Here is a 23,653-nt window from a genome sequence, read left to right as displayed (position 1 = left end):
TCTCTGGATTCTTGAAGTGTCAGGAGTGGGACAGGAGTTGGACTTCCATGATCCTTGTGGATCCTTCTAACTCCAGATATTCTATGATTCTGGATATTCTATACTTCTGTTATTTGCTACCACTGTCTTTACTAGATATTTATGTATTTATACATGTAAATATTTGAAGGGAAAACTTTCTCTTTAGACTCGTGCTCAGAAATGTTCTCTATTCTCAGCATTCACCTTAAGGATTTTATTTCTTTTGGGCAGGGAGCACCCGGACAGGCTCCGGCCATCAGTGACCGCATCTGCCCCTGCCAAGCTCCAGCAGCCCTGGGAGCAGCCGCTAAAAGCTCGCTTTGGGCTCCCTCTGGTGTCGACCGTCCTGCAGAAAACCTCTCCAGGGCAACCTCGGCCTCAGCAGCTACCGCAGCACTGTTGAGGGATGCCCAGGGACCCAGGATGTTGAGGGATGCTCGCCACTTGGTTATTGGTAATGAGGTGGGCGTGAAGCCTCTGAAGAGCACAGGGTAACACATCACATTCTGGAGGCTCCGATTCTGCAAAAACCTAAGGGCTCGATGCAGTATGAAAATCCAAGTGCTCACTGCGATGCTCTGTCTCGGGTAATGGCAAGAGCTCCCACAGACTGTGCGGTGTTGGAACCCAGAAGCCGGGGAGTTTTGAACTTTGTGTGCTTTCTGACGCTGATCCCCAAGAGAACACTGCTTTTGACTTCAGGCCTTGGAGAAAGCTTCCAAATTTGAGTGGTGGAGTTAGGGTCACGGGTGTGTAGTTGGAATAGAAGTGTGTAATGTCACAAAGTGAAGGGTTTTGAATTTGGGGTTTTTAGAATATAGTAATAGGTATGGGACAAGATGGAGGTTCTTAGGTGGTGTCTCTCCTCTTTCTTCGTCCTTCTTCGTGCTTTCAGGTAGTAGTTTTTGGTTGGATAGTTAGTGCTGCAATGTGGGTCACAGGTGTTTGGTTATTGGGTCAAAAGTATAGATAATTTAAGTGTTAGTTCTTTATTGGACTGTTTAGCTTTAAAAGACCTTGTAACTAGCTTGGTTCACCTCCATTTTGCTCACTTTTAGCTGGTAGCTAGAAGTCTTGCAGAACTCTTTGTACTTTATGTAAGATTTAATAAACAACCAAGTCCAAACGAGAAATTTGTTGAGAAGCATCAAACCACAGCAGCAGAAAAGTTTACAAGAACTATGAGGCTGGGACTTGGAAGCAGATGGTGGGGCTGGCTGGGGTCAGGTGGGCTGGGGGCAGTGTGGCCCCACACAGAACTACAAAATCAATTAGGTTGGAAAAGACTTCAGCAGTCATTGAGCCCAACCTGTGTCTGAGCACCCCCACATCAATCAGATAATGGCACTAAGGTGTCCAGTCTTTCCTTGAACACCCCAGGAATGGTGAATCCCCCAACTCCCTGGGCAGTCTGTTCCAATGTCTAATTACTCCTTCTGTGAAGAAATTCTTCCTGATGTCCAACCTAAATCTCCCAGGTTCAGACAATATCTTCTTGTCGTGTCACTGTTTACTTGGGAGAGGAGGCTGACCCCCATCTGGCTCCATCCTCCTTTCAGGCAGATGTAGAGAGTGATAAGGTCTCCTCTGAGCCTCCTCCTCTCCAGGCAAAACACCCCCAGGTGCACTGAACTGCACCTTGTAGAACTTGTGCTCTGTTGCCTTCTCTGGACACACTCCAGCACCTCAGTGTCCTTCCTGAATTAAGGGACCCAGCATTGGACGTATTACCGGAGATGCGGTCTCACCAGTGCTGAGTTCACTGCCCTGTCCCTGCTGGCCACACTATTTCTGGTACAGGCCAGGATGCCATTGGGCTTCTTGGGCTATGTACAGCCACTACTGATCAGCGCTCTCAGGTTCTTTTCTGCCGGGCAGCTTTCCGGCCACTCTGCCCCCAGCCTGAAGCGCTGCATGGCGGGGTTGTGACCCAAGTGTAGGACTTTGGCCTTGTTGAACTTTGTGCTGCTGGGCCTCAGGCATGGTTCCAGCCTGTCCAGATCCCTCTGCAGAGCCTTCCCACCCTGGCGTGGCCCACGAACGCCCCCGTGGGGCTGGCGAACCCCGCGGCCCGTGCGGGCGGTGCGGGGGTGGCGGGGCCGTTCCCATGGCAGCGGGCGGGTCCGCCCGGCCCGGCCCGGCCCGGCCGGCCCAGGTGCAGCCGTGCGGCGCCGCCGGCACATTTATCCGCGGCCCGGGGGCGCTGAGGCGTGTTCGTGCTCCGCGCCTCGGCCTCGTCTTGGTGCGTGAGAGGGGCTGGCGGTGCGGCCCGGAGGCGGGAGAGACGGGGGGGCCGGGATCCAGCCCTCAGGAAGTTTAACCCAACTTTCCGCTGAGTCTGCGGGGCGCCGGGGGCGGTGTCCAGGCTCGACTTTGAGCCCGGCGGTCGCGCCGAGGTGAGGAAGGGCTCCCGGGGGTTTTGCGCCAGCGGGATGCGGCGGGGGCAGGTGCGGGCCTCCCGTCCGGGAAGCTGGGGTGTGCCGGGAGGGAGCTCCCGGACCTGCTCCCTGCGGTTCAGTCCGCGCCCGCAGCTCTGCCTGCGGTGCCCGCTGGGGCTCTGCTGTGTTTCACAGCTTGAGGCAGGGTGAAACGCCTCATCGTGAGGTAGGGATGCTGTTATCGCTGTGGCATGTTTGGTGTGGTCAAAATCTCTTCATCAGAGCGCTGAGTGCATTGACTCTCACTAATGTTAAGAGCTTGAGCTTTGTCAATCGTAGGGGGTAAGTAGTTGGAAATGAAGCAGAAGCCTGGCTGCTGGGACTGTGTGAATGAGGCTACTATAATATGCTGCTATTCGCTGTTTCTTGCACTGTCTCACTTTAACTCGGGATGTTTCCCTTCAGGCCAGCAGGGAAACAACAGGCAAAATGACAGCTGTGAAGTATGAGCAAGCGACCCAGCCGAGAGACTCATCTGGGTGAGTGAAATGAGCTGTGCCAGTGAGGGGGTTTGGGATTGAATATGTGGTGTGTCGTCCTGTCTTTAGGTTCTTAGTGCTTCAGATATAGCAAAGGGAATAATGGTGGAGTGTCTGAAGTTTATATAGCACACAGTCTTTTTATCTCCCCTCTCCCACTAGTGCTGCTGTCTGAGAGGAGGGATATCTTTGACAGAAATATGCTGTTTTGATTCACTTCTTGTAAGTAGTTAGTAAGTGATTAATGAGTACAAGGTCTCCATCCCTGGTATAATAAGCCCATGGCATTAAAGCGTGCTCTCTTTTAGGATCCAGACTATCAAGAGACTTACAAGAGAGTGTCAAGGTCTGTTGTAGAGCAAGATGCTCTTTCTCTGCTTGCTTTAAAATCCTTAAGTCTGAAATTGCCTTTAGCTATGAGCAGTCAGAAAAGCTTATGTTCTGTATGGAGTGTATGTGTGAAGGGAGCAATTTCTTTTAATATGCCCTCCTTTTATTCTCTTCCACTCCCCAAGTCAAAGCCGAATTGTAGTAGCTTGTGACTGAGAGCTTGTTCTGCCTTGGACAACAAGGAGATGTAGAATGATCAGCAAAACAAACTCTCTCTGAGGAAAACATTATCTAGAACTGAATTTTTGTGTGGGAGCACTATGGAAACAGTGTGCTTGGACTTGATTTGTTTTATCTTTGTATTAAAGATTTTCTTCCTAACTGAAAACACTTCTGTTTCTGATTCTTCTTGTGACATGTTTTAATCACAGTAGAGGATGAGAAGGTATAAGCAAGTGACCTGCAGCAAAATTGCAGCAGCAGACTTTAGTAACTGAAGCATTTCTGCTGTTCAGTAAGTGTAAACACCCAAGTGAATATTCTGTAAGAATAGCTGGGAAGCAAACCTGAATGCTTATCCATCACTAGAGTTTTGCTTCAGCTCTGGGAAGAAAATGAGGACAGTGGTTTCGCTGGGAACGCTGGAGCTGGGAATGAGGCTTGAATACTATGATTGTTGAATCAGAATAATTCTTTTATGGAGCCTGATACCAAGTGCAGGTGGTAAAGCATCAATGCTGGTTGCTGAAACTGTGGAAGTAGGATTAAATGTCTTGCTTAAAAGATGGTTAGCCCAGACTGCAGAAACAGTGCTGGTGCATGACCAGCAGTGCTGGTCTGTTGTAGAGAATGAGGAAAAGTTGAATCCTCAGAATTGCATACTAATGCTAGGCTGCCTCAGAACAGCATGGAAACATCAATATTGAATGTGTGTATGTAGCTGTTCCTGGCTGTGAAGCAGTGAAACCAGAGGCAGAGTCCCAGCAAACAGTGTGGCTGTGCTATTATACGTTACAGTATTTCTGTGGAAACAACTGAAATAAGGACTCCTGGATTTTGATGCTACATTTCTTCTCTGAAACTGTCTTGTGGCCTTCAAGAAAACAAAAACTTGCAGAGACCCTTTTAAGGAAGTTACGGCAAGCAGCTGCTACCCCCAAAAACTGCTGTTCTAGCACTAGCTCAGCTGCTGCTCTGGTCATCCAGTTTCCGGTCTGGTATCCTGCTCTGCGCAAAAACATCTCTATGCAATGGCTTTTCCTGGTGAAAACATTCTCTGTACAAGGTCACTGTAACAGCATTAGTGTTACTTGGACTCTCTGAAGCCATTTTGCATATGCTTATGTCTGGCACTTCTAGAACCTGGACTGTTAAGTCCTTTGTGGACTATTCTACTGCTGAACATATCTCTCTCTTTTGGGGGTGGGGGGGGAACAGGGAAAACCTTTGAGAAATGGGCTGCTAATAGGAAATAGATCAGCACAAGCCAAGGAGTTCAGCTATGCCAACATGGGGGAAGTCTTTCCTTCCCTAGTACTGGGCCTGTGCTCTGGCTCAGGCTGCTGCTCACCTGCAAGTTAATTTTTTTTTTGAGCAACAAAGCAATATACAGAGTTGACATCTCTATCAGTGTTTGACTTGTATTATTTCTTTGCCAGCTCTCCAGTAGCTGAAGAGGCCACAGTAAAGATTGATAATGGTCATGATGAAAGTAATGGACCAGACAACTGTTCCAAGTAAGCTAATGAAATTTCTTTGCTTACCCTCAGAAGTGAAATCTGATGAGCCAAAATAAGAAGGCAGTTGAAGTAGAGATAAGCCCAGTAAAGTGCTTGATATTGACATTCCTTATTGTACATAGTAAAGACAAATAAGTTGAGGAAGATTCTTTATCCCTCTAGAGATAGGAGCTCAACCCAAGAACACAAGTTCTTCATATTATGAAGAATGGGTAGTCCAAACCACATTGATTAGGTTTTCCGCAAGGAATGAATTTGTGAGAGCACAGAAGAGCAAGTGCTGGTGAGAAAATGGTGAATGAGTATCTGAGCATAACAATAAGCATCATGGTACTCACCAAGACTAAATTTTTCAGCCTTGCTAGTAATTAACTCTGTTCTTGAAGCAGTTATTTCCTGACAGTGTTTACCTCGTGTTACTCTTACAGCAAACTTAGTTAAGTCAGTGACAAGTCCTGAAATTCAAGAACAGTAAGCCTAAGCCTGTTATTTCAGCTGTTCTATGTAACAATGTGTTTTAATAGATTTCAGAAGTCAGAATTTATGAATGTACTTCATGAAAGCTCTAAACTAATTATGTAATCATGTGTGCTGTGTTTCCTTCGACTGATTTAGTATGTTGGCTGGCCAAATTGGAGTGGTGTGTGTATATATTTTGGTCTGTAGTGTACCTAGTTAGAGGCACTTGTCCCTAGGCTGTGGAAGCTGATGTCTTGGAGTCCCCACTACAGTTATAGGATTGACTGAAAAGACATAGACCAGCAAACCATTAGTCATTATTGCAGTGTTTCCTTAGATATTTGGCATTCATAAATACCAGGAAAACCTTCTATGTGTTAAGCTGCCTTCAGAAGAAGACATGGTATTGTATCCTTGACTTCTATAGGAAAAGTGAGTACTACAACCCCCGTATATCCTTCCAGCTTGAGAATGCAAATGTTTGCTGGTTAGACCTTGTACCTTTCTTTAGAGTAAGAACCAAATAATGAAAGTTAGTGGGTTAATTCAGTAACTCAAGCAAGACACTGCCTCAGCACTTCAAAGGTATCTAGGCTTAAGCTGAGTTATTGAAGTGCACCACGTGAAATGCAATGCATAAGTTGTTCTAGAGGAAACAAGTATTTTGGACAGGATTACTGGGGTGCCATGTGCATTACTGAACTGACAAAAAACTCTTGTACCAGTACAAAATAAATCTATCAGTACTTTTTTCTAATATGATAGAATGAATGGTAAGTCCTGCTGTTAGTAATATGCTTGAAAAAGATATTTTCTTCTAAATGTCTAAGAAAAGACTTAATGTTTGCAATAGTTAAATAATCTTGTGATTACTTAACAGGCTTGCAATCTGTTTTTCAAACTCTCAGAATTTGAGGTTTGCAGGTTAATCTAAGGAGGCTTCCAGGCAGAAAGTTACATAAAAGCTTTGTTCTAAACCAAAGGGCTTAAAGCATACCAAAGAGGCAACAAAATCTACTGTAGTTGGAAGCAAGAGCTGTGACCTTGCCAAGATTGATGATAATTCTCATAACCAGAAGAACTTGGCTTCAGAAACGTTTTCTTAAAAGATATTTGGATTTTCAGTCTGAAAGCCAAACTGATATTTCCTTTTTAAGTAGAAGTGGGATGTGTATCCCTCTTTTCCAAAGGCACAGGAGCTATTAACAAGTGCCTCTTTTCAAGCCTGGGAAGAAATATGGTCCAATACATTAATACATGGAATGAAATATATTAAGAGATGTTTATCTTCGAGTCTTCCTTTTGACCAATAGCTGTTGCATACCCACTTCTTATAGCTTATGAAGCCACAGTTCAAATGTCATTGGAAGTGTGACATGGAATAATGTTATGGATAAGTACATACTGCTGTATTTCTAGGATCTGGAAGCTGATTAATACTCTTCCTAACAAGTGATCAAACCACTGTTTTCAAGTGCTCTTTTAACCTATCGACTTCATGAATGCAACTGAATAATCTCATTTTAGAGAAATCACTACTATGCAGAACACTAATAGCAAAAGAATGTGAACAGAAGAATATAATGGTGCCCTTGTGGCTGATATCTGTAGCAAAATGTCACTTGTCTTGATGTCTGTTCTCTTCTCTTGCAGTGCAACTAGGAGGAAAATTGCTCCATTTGTGATGTCATTTGGATTCAGGTAAAAGCTTGAGCTTTTAATGATGTGGGAAAGGTGAAGATAGTCCTCATTTCTAGTGTAAGAACTTGGAGAGTTCCTTAAACATCAGTAACTCTAGCTTGCTTTGTCTGAAGGTACTGAATCCCTTGTCACCCCCAGGAAAGATAATTTGAGAAAAGTGCTAGAATTGAAAAATAGGACTTAAACAGATATGACTACATTCTCCAAGAAGAACTGAAAGTCAGAACTATAAGTGTCATTGACTTGGATAAAACTTCTTTAATGGCTTATTCTTGGCTGGCAGCCTTTGAACAAACAGTTGGTCAGTTGTGTGTAGTCTAGGTGCTGGAACAAGGCAAGCCATTAAAGACAGTTATTAAGGGACTGTATTGAGTCATGAGAGGGAGGGAAACTGAGTAAGGTGAAAGCAGCAATGATACTTGTATGTCTTAAAGTATTCAAGTTTGCACTGCTTCTAGGTAGCTGTGAAATCATAAATTAGTAAATACAGATGTGTTTGAGGTAAATGTATGGTTCCCCATAGATTATGGTCTCTGTACATATCACTTAAAAATGCACTTGGAAACCTTCAGCTTCTAATTAAGCAGGCTTGAGTCTATGTAAGAGAACACACTCTTGCTGGAACAGCTTAGGAATCAGGGTTTGTGCTGTTCAATTAAGTGTTCATTGCTGCCTCTCAAACTTACTTGTATTGTTCTGTTTGCAGGGTATTTGGAGTTGTACTTATCATTGTGGACATTATAGTGGTGGTTCTGGATCTGGCTATCAGCGAGGGAAAGAAGAGTACAGAGATTCCTGAATGTGTTTCCCTGGCAATAGCACTCTTCTTTCTTATCGATGTTCTCCTGAGAGTGTTTGTTGAAGGGTAAGACATGAGCAAAGATTAAGTCCGTGTGGCATGTCCTCAAGCTAGGAAGGAAGCAAGACTTCAAGCTTGAACTATGAACATGTTGTCCTGTAGGCTAATTTTCTGGTCATAGACAGTAGCCATGTCTTTTCTTGGCTGTGTGTGTTGGTGATTACCCTTCTATAGAACAATCTGTAAGTGTTTTCAGTGTAAGTGAGCACTTGGAAGCTACATCAGCTTTACCATAACTTGTGCATATGTCAGGGATAAGATTGCTTCATTAGTGAGACTTCAGTTCTTAGTGTTAAGAGCAGCTGCAGGAGAACTTGTCTCCAGCAGTAGCTCTGTATAGATGGTTCTCCTCTTAATGATATATTTCAGTCTTTGCTACCTATATTGGCATCTGTCTAAAATTCTCTTTGGTTTCAGCTTCAGGAACTATTTCCGGTCCAAACTGAATATTTTGGATGCATGTATAGTGGTGGGCACCCTGTTAATTAATTTGACATATGTCTTCATAGACCTTGATGCAACAGCGGAGATACCAAGGTAAGAGTGGTATGGTAGCTGGTGAGTGTGAACTCTTTTCTTGATAGTCTTCTAAGAATTTCTTGGGCACCTCTGAGCCAGATGTGTGCATATGAGATCACAAATGGGACTGTGATAGTGTTATGGTACAGGTCAGTGAAGAATAGACACACAGCTTTGGTCTGTGGGTATGCTGTAGCGTGTCCCTGCCTCAAAGGCAGAGGGGATCTGAACATAGTTGGGGTAACTAAAAGTAAGGCCATCAAATGCTCTGACTTGAACACTTTTGGGGAAAGGTGTGCAGTAGCCCTAATAGGAGAGAAGGGTCTGAAGGCAATCAGAAAGAAGAGTTAGATTATCATAGCAAATGGAGCAAACAACAAAGGGAGTATCTGTCTAAAGGATCTTGCAATAGAAAGAGTTACCAAACTGTCTTGTTTCCTTTACTTTGCTTTCCCAAAAGCCTCATAGTGATGTATGCTGGATTGTTCGGCCATGCTCTGGGAGAGGAAACATGCTGTTTATGTGCCAAAACTGCTTCAAGTTCTGTTTCCTTCTGATTTCTGTATCTTGATCAGATGATAACCTGAATTGAATCCATTTGTGATGGAGACAGAACTACAACTTTTAAGATGAGTTTGTCTGCACTAGGTTTGACTTAGAGAAACTTTCTTGCATCAGCCAGATTAAAGTTGTGCTCTTAAAAAAAAAAAGTAAAAAGCCATCCCCTACCCCAAATTCAGCTGACTAATGGGTATAAGAGGGGAATATTATTCCAGAAGAAAACAAAGTTTAGTTATTGAAGAATCCAGAGTTGGACAAATAATTGTAAGTACTAATTTTCTCTTAAAGTGCTTGCTAAACTTGGATATCAGGAAGTAAAACTGTCAAAGGAATAGCTTTTGCAACCTAGTTTCCTCCTAGGTTGTCTTAAACATTAATTGGAGTTTTAAATTATCACTTCTCATTTCTATGGCCTCATTTTTCTGAAGCAGCTTTCTTATCACTGGAACACCCAGATAAAGGCAGGGGAAAAGAGCAGTGTGACAGGGTGATCTGCACTCTTATCTCCACTAGGCTATGCTAGTAGTAGGCCTGATCCTACTACTGACCCATCTGGCTGTAGATGTGTGTGTGCAAGTTCTTTGTATGCTGACTTGCTGAAGTTGATAGGAATTTAGAGTAGGTTTTTGGCTCACATAAAGAGGACTTCACACTGCTGTTCTCATTCAGCTGGGACCTACCATCTTACTCATTCAATTTTTGAGGCCCTCTGTAAGGCTTCTCTTGTTGAAGGCTCTAAAATTGTGTTCTGACCAAAATATTGTCACCTGACAGTAGGTGATACCTCAGATTTGATCAAATACCAAATCCTGAGATGGTGCTCTTCCCACCTAAAGCAGCAGTAGTGTCCACAAAATCCAGTTAATTCCCAGTAGCCTTACTGGGGTTTATCACTTTTCTTTTGAGTCCTTCCTCAAGAAGCAAACTGTGATCTTAAATCTTAAATTCTAATTATTCTGAAACATCTCAGAATAATTAGAATTTGAGCAGCTTTTATGTGGATGAGAGCTTGTACATGAGAAGTGACATTTAACTGACAGACCAGAGGTAACTGGCCCTGATGGAGGAGTATGGTTTCTCTTTCTAATCTGGTCTAGCTGGGTGTGTGTGTATGGATGAATTAACTGTTTCCTTGAAGTCTCACCTATAAAAGGGCTTTAGGAATGAGAGCTGGATATCTGTCTTGGGGCTAATGCTTAACAGGCTGACTTCCTTAAGGACAGAATGCAAACAGCTTTTTATCTTGAAGAGTTGCTTCTCAGAGTTGTGGAAGAGGGGTTGCGGAGTTTTCAGCCCAGTTTTGGTTTATCTTGTTTGCTACTAGCTCCAAGGAAATTCTGTTTTGAAAACAGGAGGATGATACTGAATTTGGAAGGAGCTCAGGAAAAAACTACAGCTTTCCTCCAGATATCTAGGACAACCTTACCTTGCTGACATCAAGCTCTGTGTTAGTGGGGAGCAGACTGTGTTCAGCTGAAGTTTTTTCTCCCCTACTGTTGATATTCACCAGCATTTTTACACAAATGTATCAAAACCTAGAATGTGTATGCTGCTTAAAGTGTGTGCTGACTTACTTTGTTAAGGAATGAATTGAATATTAGTTTGCCTGTGTCCCTAGGAGTGTGGGAAAGCAGCTGCTCCTGTTCAGTTATTTTGATAGAACCACTCACCTAAGCTTCTTTACTGCTTCAAAGTTCAGCAATAGTTCAAAGTTCCTCAAACCAAGTGCTCAGGTTGCTGAATGATTAAACACATATACTGATCTGTTCTCAGATTTCTTAATCATGTCATGACTTACTTAGCCTGTCTTACTTCTTTTTAGTTATTTTTCAAGTGGCTACATACACTTAAATGTATAGTTAAGAATAAGCTTCAAGGAACGAAAAACTTGGTGCTAATAACATGGGTAATGTTAATGGAATTTGTTGGTTTCTAGCCAGAGGTGCCTGTGGAAGTCTGCTTGAGCAAGTAGGGGATTTCCTAGTTCTGTTAGCTGTTGAGAACATGTATTCACAAAAAACCCTTAACAATAAACCCATGATATTGTATTTATTCCAAAATCAGTTGGAGATTACCTAGCTCAACACATGAAACAAAATTTTAAGCTTTCCCTGAAACAGCTTTTAAATGGCTTTCATCTTTGCCTGTAAGTTTATTTGTGTCCATTTTCTTTCATGGTGAACCTGCCATCTAGAATGGTTATTTTCCTCCGAATGCTGAGAATTTTTATCTTGGTAAGAGTGTTTCGTCTGGCTGCACAAAAAAAGCAACTTGAAATGGTGACCAGGAGAATGGTAAGTTGGAAACAGTAGTAGTAGCTTAGATGTGTTAAGATGCCAACTTCTTACATTTTCTTCAGGCAGCATCAGTGGTAAGTAGCAAGATTGACCGTGGTCTGTAATTTATAGTGTTGCCCAAGCAATACATCTGTTCAATGTCCCTGACAGGGGCTCTGGAGCTTTGCCTCCACCTTCAGAAAAGCCTTGTCATTCTCAGGTTGCTCAAGTAAGCAGCAGCTTGACCTGGAAGGCCAGCATATCAAAGTGATTGCAACACCCTGTGTGTCTCAACTGAATTTCTAGCTTGTATGGTATATAGACTGTTTTCCCTCATATGGGGGAAGGTAGGAGTTTTGATGTGTCTGATGCTTTATTTGGGTACAAATGAAACAATCTAGCTGTTGAAACCCTATCCACTGTCAATGCTTCTTATTTTTCATCAGGGGCATTCAAGTGGTACTTTAAGCTTCAAGTATGTCCTGTTGTTTGAGAATAAAAAGTCTTGGTTATAGTACCTGTAACTTTATTTTTTTTTTCCCCTCAGTCTCCAAACACTCAAATAATAATGACAGATCCATGCTGCAGTATTCATGGAATCTGCAGTGTTCTTTTCACTAGCATAAGTTTTGATATTTAAGGGGAAAAAATTCTGTACGGAGCTGTTACCTACAAGTTAATACAAGGAATTTGCTCTTGGATAATGCTGTAATGAAATGAGTCTGCTATCAAGCTTAACTGGAGAGTCTAGATGGTTGAATTTTCCTAGTAACAGGCAACACTTGGTGATCATTTGCATTCTTGTGGAAGATTAACTCTAGGTTTTTTTTGGTTTTTTTTTTTTATCAGGTCTCTGAAAACAAAAGACGTTATATGAAAGATGGCTTTGATCTGGATCTCACTTATATTACTGGTTTGTGGCAACAAATGTTGCTTTGCAGCATGTTATGTCCTGTGAAGACTTGTTTTTCAGTTAATCAGAGCTTGTCATGAAATACAGCCAATGTTTTAGACTCATGAAATTTAAGTATGAAGTCAAACCAGGCCTACTCCTTTTCTGTGGGATTTTGAAATATGGATTCCTGACTGACACTGTTCTCCAGAATTAGCCTTCTGGGTGAATTGTTTATGCTGTATGTAATTTATCTGAGGCCTAGGGAACCAGTGTTGGAAAACTATATATAATATATTTGCTTCAGATTCTGTGGGGATTGACACTTGATGGTGGCTGATGCTTTGGGGAAGCATTATTTGTCTTGCTTTAGCTAAGCTAAATGTAGAGGAAAGCCTACCAGAAATGGGTAGATTGTTCTTATCAGTAGGGTAAGAATCAGACATTTCATAAGGACCTTTCTCAGTCATGTAGTTTTTATGTGCAGGGGGTGCTTCCTACTGTTACTTGCGATTGCTGTCTTCTCAACAGATCGAATTATTGCAATGTCATTTCCATCTTCTGGGAAGCAGTCTTTCTACAGGAATCCTATAAAGGTAAAAATCAAAAATCTTACCTACCAAATTCACTGTTTCTGAAACCTGTTTCTTTTATAGGTTCCCACTAATTTGCATGTGGCCTAGATCATGTCAGTCCTAGTTCTGCTGCCTTTGCTGGTTGAAATGACTGATGGTGATAGTTAACACCATCATAACACCATAGATGATCTCCACTGTGCTGCACTTACGTTGTAGTGTCTCAGTTAAACCTGGTGATTTGCGTCTCATAGTGGGGACACACCAGTACTTTGATGCTCCTGTTCTTTGGGAGTGTTTTGAAGAATCAAGGCAGTTCTGTCCCAGGCTAGTAATGGTGATAAGATCTATTCACCTAAATAAAATGGCTTTAAAGGTCTCTATACATAGTGTCAGAACTCTGTTCCTGATATTGTAGAAATATGTATATGTAGGGCCAAGAAGATAGCTGCAGTAGTGCTTTTATGCCAGATGAGAACCTGAGCTGTCAGGTTCAAAAGACCTGCTTTCCAAGGGCTGTTCATGAATGCAGTTCTTGATCCCATCTAGGGGGTGGGGGGTTGAGGTGGCAGTGGAAATAACAAGTAGAGCACTAACTACTATGAACTCATTATTTCTTAGGAAGTTGCAAGATTTTTGGACACCAAACATCCGGACCACTATAAAGTCTACAATCTCTGCAGTAAGTATGTTTAGCTGCTGACTGTATTTGACATAAAATGTAATATATAAGGGAAAAGTATGAAACCAGAGGATAAGCATGCCTGGCTTTTGGCAAGTTAGCTCAGTTTTTTTTTTTTTCATTTTAATCTGTCAATTAACACTGCTGTATTTTAGACACTAGTACATGCTCAGACCAGCTGTTGTGTTACAAACAGCTTTCTTTGTTACAATCCTTCTCCCTTCCTGGCATAACTAGAGATCTTTTCCTATAGGTGAAAAAGGCTATGACCCCAAGTACTTTCACTACAGGGTGGAAAGGATCTTCATTGATGACCACAATGTCCCAGCACTACAGTGAGTCTTGTCAAGAAATACATACATTGTAATAGTTCTTTGTAGGCATTTGCCTTGTTCTACGAACTTTCCTTGTATTTAGGGACATGCTGAAATTCACTGCCAGTGTCCGTGAATGGATGAGTCAAGATGAGAAGAACATAGTAGCAATTCACTGTAAAGGAGGCAAAGGTAGGATTTCTCATGTGCAATCTATGTATGCTACAAATAACACTTTGTTGTAGCTTCTTTGATTAAAGTGTGACCTTAAACCATAATATGAGATGGGTTTACAGTGTAACTTGACAAACACTGCAGACACTGTGATGACTAGCACGAGTATAGTACTCTTGTTTAGTATAAAACAGCCTCATTTTTAGGTGGTCTAAATTGGTTCTTAGTCTAAGCTGTCATTATGTCTCTTAAAATGTTCTTCAATAGCTTTCTGGTGTTCTGGCAGGTGGGATAGCAGTCCCCAAGGACAGACTGGGGATAGGGGGGCTACTGAAACCGCTACTATTAAAGGTGTTAAGCTGCTGCTTTGGCTTCTGGTAGCCAGTCACCCATGCTGAGTATTGCACATTGTAACATAGCACAACCTATCCATTGTTTAGGTTGGAAAAAGGCTTTTAAGATCAAGTTCAACCTTTAATCCAGTACTATGAGATCCACCACTAAACTATGTCTCTCAGTGCAACATCTGCACATCTCCAGGAGTAGTGATTCAGCCAGTTTCCAGGGCAACCTGTTCCAGTTCTGTTGAAGAAGAAACTTTTTTAGTAGCTAATCTAAATCTTCTGTGGGACAACCTGAGGCCATTTTTCTCTCTTCCTGTTGCTTGTTACTTGATGGAAGAGCCAATCTCACCTCACTATGACCTTTACAGCAAAAAGGTCTCCGCTGAGCCTCCTTTTCTCTAGGCTAAACACTCTCAGATCTCTCAGCTGCTGCTTGAAGGCGTGTGCTCCAGACCCTTCCCCAGCTCTGCTGCCCTTCTCCAGTGACAAGCAGAAAGGGGACAATCACTGCCTTAGTCTTGCTGGCCAGAATATTGCTGATATAGGCCAGGATGCCATTGGCCTTCCTGACCACCTGAGCACACTGGCTCATGTTCAGCTGCTGTCAACTAGCACCCTCAAGTTTTATTCTGGTGGCCTGCTTTTCAGCCTTTTTTTCCTGAGCCTGTAGCACTGTGGGCTTGTTGTGACCCAAGTACAGGTCCCAGCCCTTCACTTTATTGAACCTCATACAGTTGGCCTTGGCCCAATGACCTGGTCTATCCAGATCCCTCTGCAGCACCTTCCTGCCTGCCAGCTGATCAACATTCCCACCCAACCTCATGTCTTCCTCAAACTGAGGATGCACTCAACCCTCTTGTCCAGATTGTTGGTAAAGACGTTAAATAAAACTGACCTCACTATTGTGTCCTGGGATCACCAGTAATGACCAGTTGCCAACTGGCTGTAATTCCATTCATCACCATTCTCTGGGCATGGCCATCAAGACAGGTTTTTACCCAGTGAAGAGTGCACCTGTCCAAGCCATGAGCAGCCAAATTCTCCAGGAGATTACTGTAAGAAATGGTGTCAAAGCTTTACTAAAGCTAAGCAGACAGCATCCACAGGCTTTCCCTTATCCATTAAGTGGGTCACCATCTCATAGAAGGAGTTAATTTTGATCAAGCCAGACCTGCCCTTCATAAATCTATGTTGTCTGGGCCTGATCCTGGTTGTGCTGTATTTATTGTGATACCACTCAAGATGATCTCCGTAACTTTACCCCTCTAGAATGTTCCAGGTACTGCTGGATCTTAAATCAGGACACCCATGATATTAGGTGATACAGTGTGATGTAGTCTTACGGCAGGAAGAATTGTGAAAGCTATCAAACATGAGCTAAACAGCAGGTGCTAGCTGAACCAACAGTGGTGTGGGAGCTATTGAAATGTATGAATAACTGCAAGTAATCCAAATTTCCCTGCAAATACCTGCCACATCTTTAGCCACCTGCTGTTAATTTGAATAGTTGGCTTAAAGTAGGTGGTCTCTTAACATTAAATAGTTGCCACCAGGTGGAGCTCTGAATGTTGAAACTACCTGCAGGTCAAAACCAGCGTGAAGAACAAGTGTAGGGAGGGTGACTTTTCCTCTGAGATTTTAAATTAAAAACTGAACCTATATGGGCATTATCATGCTAGCAGACTTGATGGCTTTTTAGTAGGGTTGCAGGGAAAACAGTTGGAGCAGAGAAACAACTCTTGACGTTTATAGCATTGGGATGTTTCAGTTCATAGCCTCATTTAGTAGAGTGTGTGACTCTACTTTCTGCTGAATGGAATATGCAGACACTGATCAGCTCCCTAAGTGTCTCTAGTAATGAAAATATGAGGACAAGGAACAAGCTGAGAAACTGTAGTATCTTGTCTTTAACTCCTTCTCAGAAATACTTGTGTATGCCTCATAACTCTTGAAATAGGTAATGGGAGATAATGTCACCTTCACAATAATCCCAAATACCTTTGAACTGCTGTAATTCAACTTGTGTTGCATGTCTGATACAGGCAGGACTGGAACAATGGTCTGTACCTGGCTCATAGACAGTGACCAGTTTGAGAGCGCAAAGGTAAAAACTGCTGTTTATTTTTTTATTTGTTTAGTATTCAAAATGTCCTTTTAGGATTTACTGAATTGGTGAAATGCACTAATATTCTGCAAAAATTCCACACTAGAAAAAGGATTCTCTGAAACATCTCACTTTTTAAAAGTTCATGCAAGTCCTGCTACAGTGTAAATTCTGATGGAAACTATTAATGATCTGAAATAAGTGAGAAAATAGAGTTTAACAAGTTCCCAACTTAAAGGATTCAGTTTGGAAGAATAGTGTGTCTAGGGTCTTGAGCAACAACTTAAGCTGTAGGTGACTTCTGAGCAAATTCTCCTAAAGACAGTAGTTTTAAGTGGTTTTAAGCAATTTTTGCCAGATCTCGCTTCAAGTAGTGTGAGGCATCAAGAATTATCTTGTCTTGACAGCCAACATTACAAAAGGAAGCCCTTCTAGGGAAAGGGAGAAAGATAAAGTCCCAACCAGGACAGGTGCTGATGCTGCTTTAGTATCCCAGGTCTGATATATCAGCTGGAGACTGGGGATGCAGAAGGCCCAGGGCACTCAAGGTAGTCTGTGCAGACTGCTTATCCATTTAGTCACTGTTGTTTTCTGAGTTTGCTTTGTGAAGATATGAACTAGTGTTCACTTGAGAAATATAGATGGTTCTAAAGCAATAGCTTTAAAGTCATATTGCTCTCCTTCACTCTTTCATGAATGACAGATTTGTCTGACTTCCTAATAAGTACTTTCTTCTTGCAGTTAAGTCTCCTTTAGAAGGTACCAAAACAACTTATTGCATTTTTCCACTTGCATTCCTTTACTGGACTTGAGTATGTAGTTCTAGCTTACTATCCACTTACCCATCCCACGATCATTCCCCTTCTTGATAACTTAACCCTTGAAATTATCATCCTGTGTAGGAAAGTTTGGACTATTTTGGGGAGAGAAGAACTGATAGAAGCACAAGTACCAAGTTTCAAGGAGTTGAAACTCCCTCACAGGTAAGCTTAAGCAGGTTCAGGAGCTGTAGTCAAACCAATATTAACCTTTTGCATGCTTATTCTACCCCACCTCCCCTGCCTTGATTCAGAGATATAGGTTCCTATTATTTGCTTAACTCCTGAACTTTCTGTACTCTTTCTGTGAGAGTTGGAAGATGAACAGCTGACAGGGTTGCTCTGCATCCTTCCCCTTTCCCTTATACCTTTTTCTGCGTGATAATGTCAGATCTGAAGTATAGTAACTAGGATAACAACAGAATTCTTGAGATCAGGAAGGCTTTCAGTCCAACCCCGCTGTTCAGGCAGGGTGACCTGGACAGATGTGTCTGGTCAGGTCTAGAATATCTGCATACATGCAGATTCCACAGCATGTGTGGATATCCTCACAGGAGCATGACACTGTAAGGCAATTGGAGTGTTTAATAAGCATGCACACAAGCCTGCAGCCTAGCCTTGGATGGGGCCACAGTGCTGATTTGGCTTGGGTGGGGAAAGGCATCTTCTGCAGATTGCATTCACTGGGAAATACTACACAAGTTTTTGCCTCAGACCACAGTTTTGTACGTCTTGATTTACTGTTCTGCATGATGCAGAGTTGGGAAGTGAATCTAGTGACAGGCACTTAAAATTGGTGGTATAAAATAGAAGTATAGCTGACCTTCAGTAGAATGAAAGTATCTTGTACATTTAAACATTCAGCCTCTTAAGGCTACAGTATAAAAGCTCCTCACTTCTTGCTGAACTAAAAAGTACAGCATTCCTCTTAAAACATGAAGTTTAAATGTTGATTAAAAACCTAGATGTTGAATTTCTCTAGAAGATTGTTTCTGCTGGGAAAGGGAAGGAGAACAATCCTTTTCTCTTTGTCATGGACATTGAAGAGCTGATAACTTGGAGTAAAAGATCTATTTAAATCCTACTTCTGCCTAGAATTAATCTGTGTTGGGTACAGAAACTGCATAATGTGTCTGGGTTTTTTGCATTACAGAGTAGGTATGTTGGGTATTATGAGATCCTGAAAAACAAGTATAACTTGAAACTCCCACCAGAGAGGCAGCTCAAAATAAAAAACCTCAAAATCCACAGTATGCATGGTAAGAACTCTTGTATTTGGGCATTCCTCTGTCTGGTAATGGTTTCCTATTACAGGCAGCTGATAACTGTCTGTCTTGCTAAGCTCATGATAGGAATGTAGGCTTACTGGGATTTGAGAATTTAAATGACACAGAAAACAATGAAGAGTATTTTGTAATCAGTTGCACTAGATGTCTGACCAAATAATGGTTCACATACAACCTACTCTTTATTGGAAGGCGAATCACTTTTCCAGTGAGACTAACTCCCCATGTGGAACCCTATCCACTAATGTTTCTGAGCTTTAGATACATGCCTACTGCAGTACATGTGCGCTGGTAATCTTGATCAAAGGCAGCTCGAAGTTCATTCCTCCTTGTTCCAGGGGAGTTCAAACTATTGTTATTGTTCAGTAAAGGGAAACTAGAGTTTACATTACCCTGTTCCTCTAGTGGGGAGAGCTTCAAAATGCAGTTTTCAGCCACTGAATCCGGGCTTACCTTTAGCATTTGAGTTCTCTAGAGTCTTGAACAAGGCTTTCTGGAAGAAAAGTACAGTAATTTCACAAGTATAAGGCGCACTCCCGGGTTCGCAAATTTCCCAACTTTGTCCACATATAAGGTGTTCCGAGGTATAAGGTGCACTTCCGGGTTCAGACCAAAATTTTAGTCAAAAGGGTGCGCCTTATACACGTGAAATTACTGTACTTATGTTTCCAGTTAATGTGTGTACCTCTGATATAATGCAACACTTTTGTTCTTAGGAGTTGGGAAAGGCAATGGAATTGATATGAAGGTGCAGATAATAATAAGGAAGCAAGTTGTACTACAATGTGTATGTGCCAATCAAAAAAACTGCAAGGTGAGTACTAAAACACAGGAGTTGAGTCACAGAAGCTGAAAGTTGATTTATAGGTTAAAAGTGTCTTAGTTTTATGTCTAATATTCAATTTCTACATAGTCTAACTAAATAGATAATGTAAATTCCAAGAGGACAAAAAAGCTAAACTTTGCCAAATCCTAGGAAATGTAGTAGATAGTGGAAGATTTCCCTAGGAGTCATTTAAATGCGAATAGTTCACTCAGTTCAGAGCAGCTTAAACTGTTGTTTTGTTATTCTAGCACTGCTGTTGTATTTGTGTACCATGAATGAGTAGTTAGATCTTGTCATGAATTGATCCCTTGTCTTGCTGCAGAAACTTTCATAAAACAAATTCTTTATTCTGTTATCCAGCTATTCTTTGATTCTGAGAGTGACTCTGTAGTGATTGGCTTGGAAGACTGCCCTGTTATAAGTGGTGATGTGAAAATCAGATTTGAATGCAATTCTGTAAGTATACCAGTGTAAGGACCTTCACTTGGGTATGGGGCAAGGCTGCAGTGCAAACTGCAGTGGGTCCTGCCTAGCTGGGCAGCATGGGGCAGAATCTGTTACTGCCCAATGACTCCTGCTGTGTCTCACTGTGCAGTGAGGGATGTAGCAAGTGGTGTAACAGGCAAGCACCTGGCTGTTCAAACAGCAATACAACCAAGGCACCTCAGTTGGGTACCTGCTGCTCCTAACCATGGGGGTCTCACCTCATAGTATTGGGTGTCTTGGTACTGAAATAATTGTGGAGAAAATAGTGATGTGTGTATGATATGGGGCTCTTCAAGTGTACTGATTCTGGCACTGTAGTTTTGTAAACCAAATTAGTGAAGAAAACTGGGTACCCTTGCTCTACAAACAAAAGTTCTGTTGTATAACAGTCCTTAAAAAAGGTGTTTGTGTTTAGGCTCTCCCAAAAGGCTATGATGACTGCGCATTCTTTTTCTGGTTCAACACTTCCTTTATTGAAAATAACAGGTAAGTGATCATAGTGAATGCCTTCAGATCCTAACTTCGGGTGTCTGCATACAGCTGAAAGATCATAAACATAGTAGTGAAAGCTGAGATAAGGCAGGCCTGATTAGCCAGCTAACTTTCATATGAGTACTGATCTTTGGTTCTCAACTGTAACTTGTAAGCAGGCAGTTGCTTGTGCTGTGACAAATATTTTAAACACGTGGGAGCTTTTTATTTTAACTTAAACCATTGGATTATTTCCTTGGTGTTCTCTAACCATTGTTAATGAATTTGAATTAAAAAATGTAATGCCAGCTCTTCAAATCTGCCATCCTCTGTAGTGTGACTGCCCAAGAAGCAGGAACTTGGTAGCTTAACAGGCAGATATTAAGAGCGCAGTTAGAGGTACTGATGCTTGGGATCACAAAGAAAGGCCCTCTTACGGCTTCTCAGGCTTTCAATTCAGTTAGAAATTACTGTGGTTTTGCTTACTGAGACTGGAACTCCTGGAGAAGCTCCAGCTGGTGGAAGTTGAGCTTGTCTGCCATGCTTTGGGAGTGATATAGAAATGCAGAGACAAGAGAACCTTATCTTTTCTCTGCTTTGCTTGACAGTTTTAGGTAGAGGAACTTGTTGTGTGAGCTATAATTACTATGTTCTCCATGACTGGAATAGGAAGAAAACAGTTTTTATTTAACTGATCCTGGTAGAGCCTGAGGAGAGCTAGCCATGAGTCTGTTTGTAACAGTTAACTTAATATGCTCAGCAGCAACGCACCTTGCTGTTCCAATGCAGACCAATTATACCAAGCCAGTTCCAGGAGAAATGTATGCCAGCTGACTGATGGCCCTGCAACATTGCCATCTCAAGGGTTTTGCTAAAGTGCTTTGTTTCTTCCACAACTGTGGAGGATGCCCCACTAGGCTACCTTTTCTCCCTTTCTGCCCAGACCTTCTGGTAGTCCACTTGTGGTAGAAGTGAACTAGGTGTGATCAGAAGTGAAACAGCTGTGAAGGCAATGCTTCCATCTCTGTATCTCTAATTCAGACATGGCTGATGTGTAAGTGCTTTTAAGTGATAACTAGACATGAGTTTGGTAAACCTTAAAATTGGAGAACCTGCCTGATGAGGCTGAGTACTGAATCAAATCCTTGCCTTTAGGAAGGTTGTTTATTAAATGCCTGGCACTTGCATCACATCAAGAGGCCTTAAGCTAAATGCAGTGTTAATTTATCTCTGTCTTGCACCGTGGGGCCCTGGGAGGGTGATGAGGAGCCAACCCACAAACCCATCAGGTTGACTTTGTTTCTGAGACTACATAAGATGCAAAACACTGCAGGTATGGCTGATGTCCGTTTAAATTCAAGGTCTGGAGCTGTATTTAATATTTGAGGGCTGAGTGAGATCTTTCAGCTGACTGAAAGGAAAAGCGTGTCTTAGGCTGTAAGATATGCTACTGAATTTTCTCTTTCAGACTCTACCTTCCCAGGAATGAGCTGGATAACCCTCACAAGTCTAAAACATGGAAAATCTATAGTGAGACGTTTGCTGTGGAGGTGAACTTTATTGATCCATAAGGGAAATCTGAAAGAAGGGAAACATGTAAAGTTCGTCTCTTTCATGGAGAATGTCTTGCCATTTCAGTATAAAGGGAAGCAGTGTCATTTGGATGTATTTAATGTATTTCTGTGTAGATACACCTTCTCAAATAAAGTTATGTGAAGTTCTGTTGTGCAGGGCAAAAAAACTCTGAAGAGTTACTTAATATCATTGACTGTCACATCACCGGCTGTTGGATTCTTGGAGTTTAGATACTTCTGCTTACGTCTAATTCCTGTTTGAGTAATCTAAGACAATTAAGTCTTTAAGCATGAGCATTATACATGATGGTGGATGAAGACCAGAAGTCTGTGTGAGACTGGAAAAACTTGACATGATGCTGTCAGCATGGGGGTTTTCCACAGATGAGTAGAATATGGGAATTTTGAGGGAGAAATATTAATCTCCCTCTGCTGGATTGTTGCTTCTTGAGCAGAAGGCTTGGTATTGATCTGCTCATCATCAGCAATGAATGATGTAGGGCTTTGAGCAACACTTGGCCTAGGAGCTGCCTGGAGAGGTTGGAAGCTGCACAGCTGCTTTTCTACTGCTCTACCTCCCCACAAAGGGCTGCAATAGCCACTTGCCCTAAGGCTTACAGTAATTTCACGAATACAAGCCGCACCAATTTGACTAAGATTTTGCTCCTAAACCGGAAATGCGGCAAATAATCAGGAGCGGCTAATACAACCTCAGAAGTGCCAGCCAGAGTGCTGAGCCGAGCAGCTGCAAAGTCGGCATTTTGCGATTGTTACAAATCGCTACTTTGTTGCACTGCGGGTGGAGCCTGGCTCCCTGTAGGCAGCACGGGGGGCGGGGAGAGAGGCGGGAGAGCTCTCTTTCCTCCTCTGCCACAGCCCAGGGGAGAGACGGGGCGGGGGGGCCCGGCGCCGCCATTGCCGCGGCCCGGGGAGGAGAGGGGGGACCCGGGCCGCCCCTACCGCGGCCCGGGGAGGGGGGGGGAAGCCCGCGCCGCCATTGCCGCGGCCCGGGGAGGAGAGGGGGGACCCGGGCCGTCCCTACCGCGGCCCGGGGAGGGGGGGGGGAAGCCCGCGCCGCCATTGCTGTGGCTCGGGGAGCCGACGGGAGCCCCGCGCTGCCATTGCTGTGGCCCGGGGAGGGGGGGGGAAGCGCGCGCCGCCATTGCTGCGGCCCGGGGAGCCGACGGGAGCCCCGCGCAAGCCATTGCTGTGGCCCAGAGAGCCGACGGGAGCCCCGCGCTGCCATTGCCGCGGCTCGGGGAGCCGACGGGGTGCTTTGTCCCCGCCCGCCGCCGCCGCGGCAGGAGCGGGGAAACTCCGTCCCTGCCCGCCGCCGGCGCCACGGGCGCGGGAAAGCTCCGTCCCCGCCCGCCGCCGCTGCCGTAGGAGCAGGGGAAGCTCCGTCCCTGCCTGCCACCGCGGGGCAGCACCGACCCGGGGTGACCGAGCCCAGGGGCAGCGGCAGCCAGCCCCGAGCTGCAGCACCGTGCTGGACCACCTGGCCCCGTCAGCGGCCCCTAGCGGGCCGAGCCTGCACAGCCTTAGCTCAGCCAGTAAACCCCGCCCTCCCGCGGTTCTGTTACTAATTGCACGCGGGTCCTCGCTGCGAACGACAGAGCGGCTTATATTTGGGTGCGGCTTATCTATGGACAAAAACCAAAATATTTGCCAACACCCAGAGATGCGGCTTATAGTCAGTGCGGCTTGTATTCGTGAATTTACTGT

At 43.4% G+C, this 23,653-nt stretch overlaps 1 protein-coding gene across 5 annotated transcripts; it reads left to right on the top strand.

Annotated features, from left to right (window-relative positions):
• Positions 1–2,170: 2,170 nt before the first annotated feature.
• On the top strand, positions 2,171–22,114 carry LOC116993128 (phosphatidylinositol 3,4,5-trisphosphate 3-phosphatase TPTE2-like). 5 transcript variants are annotated; one of them, XM_033053438.2, is made up of 19 exons: positions 2,171–2,263; positions 2,865–2,938; positions 4,927–5,004; positions 7,120–7,167; positions 7,874–8,032; positions 8,444–8,563; positions 11,301–11,400; positions 12,232–12,295; positions 12,806–12,870; positions 13,471–13,531; positions 13,785–13,866; positions 13,949–14,037; positions 16,406–16,467; positions 17,370–17,450; positions 18,439–18,544; positions 19,288–19,385; positions 19,758–19,853; positions 20,299–20,369; positions 21,823–22,114. In XM_033053438.2, exons 2-19 carry the CDS (start codon positions 2,889–2,891, stop codon positions 21,923–21,925), a joined length of 1,533 nt encoding a protein of 510 aa, XP_032909329.1. In that variant the 5' UTR covers positions 2,171–2,263; positions 2,865–2,888; the 3' UTR covers positions 21,926–22,114. The 5 variants fall into 5 exon arrangements, with proteins under 5 accessions (XP_032909329.1, XP_032909325.1, XP_032909326.1 ...); XM_033053434.1 differs by lacking the exon at positions 2,171–2,263 and adding an exon at positions 2,270–2,417 and having other exon boundaries at positions 21,823–22,113; XM_033053435.1 differs by lacking the exon at positions 2,171–2,263 and adding an exon at positions 2,270–2,422 and having other exon boundaries at positions 21,823–22,113.
• Positions 22,115–23,653: the final 1,539 nt, after the last annotated feature.

The sequence above is a fragment of the Catharus ustulatus genome, chromosome 2, assembly GCF_009819885.2.
Source record: "Catharus ustulatus isolate bCatUst1 chromosome 2, bCatUst1.pri.v2, whole genome shotgun sequence".
Classification (NCBI taxonomy): Eukaryota; Metazoa; Chordata; class Aves; order Passeriformes; family Turdidae; genus Catharus; species Catharus ustulatus.
Note: the sequence above shows the minus strand (reverse complement) of the source record. Positions and strands in the feature narration are given on the sequence as shown.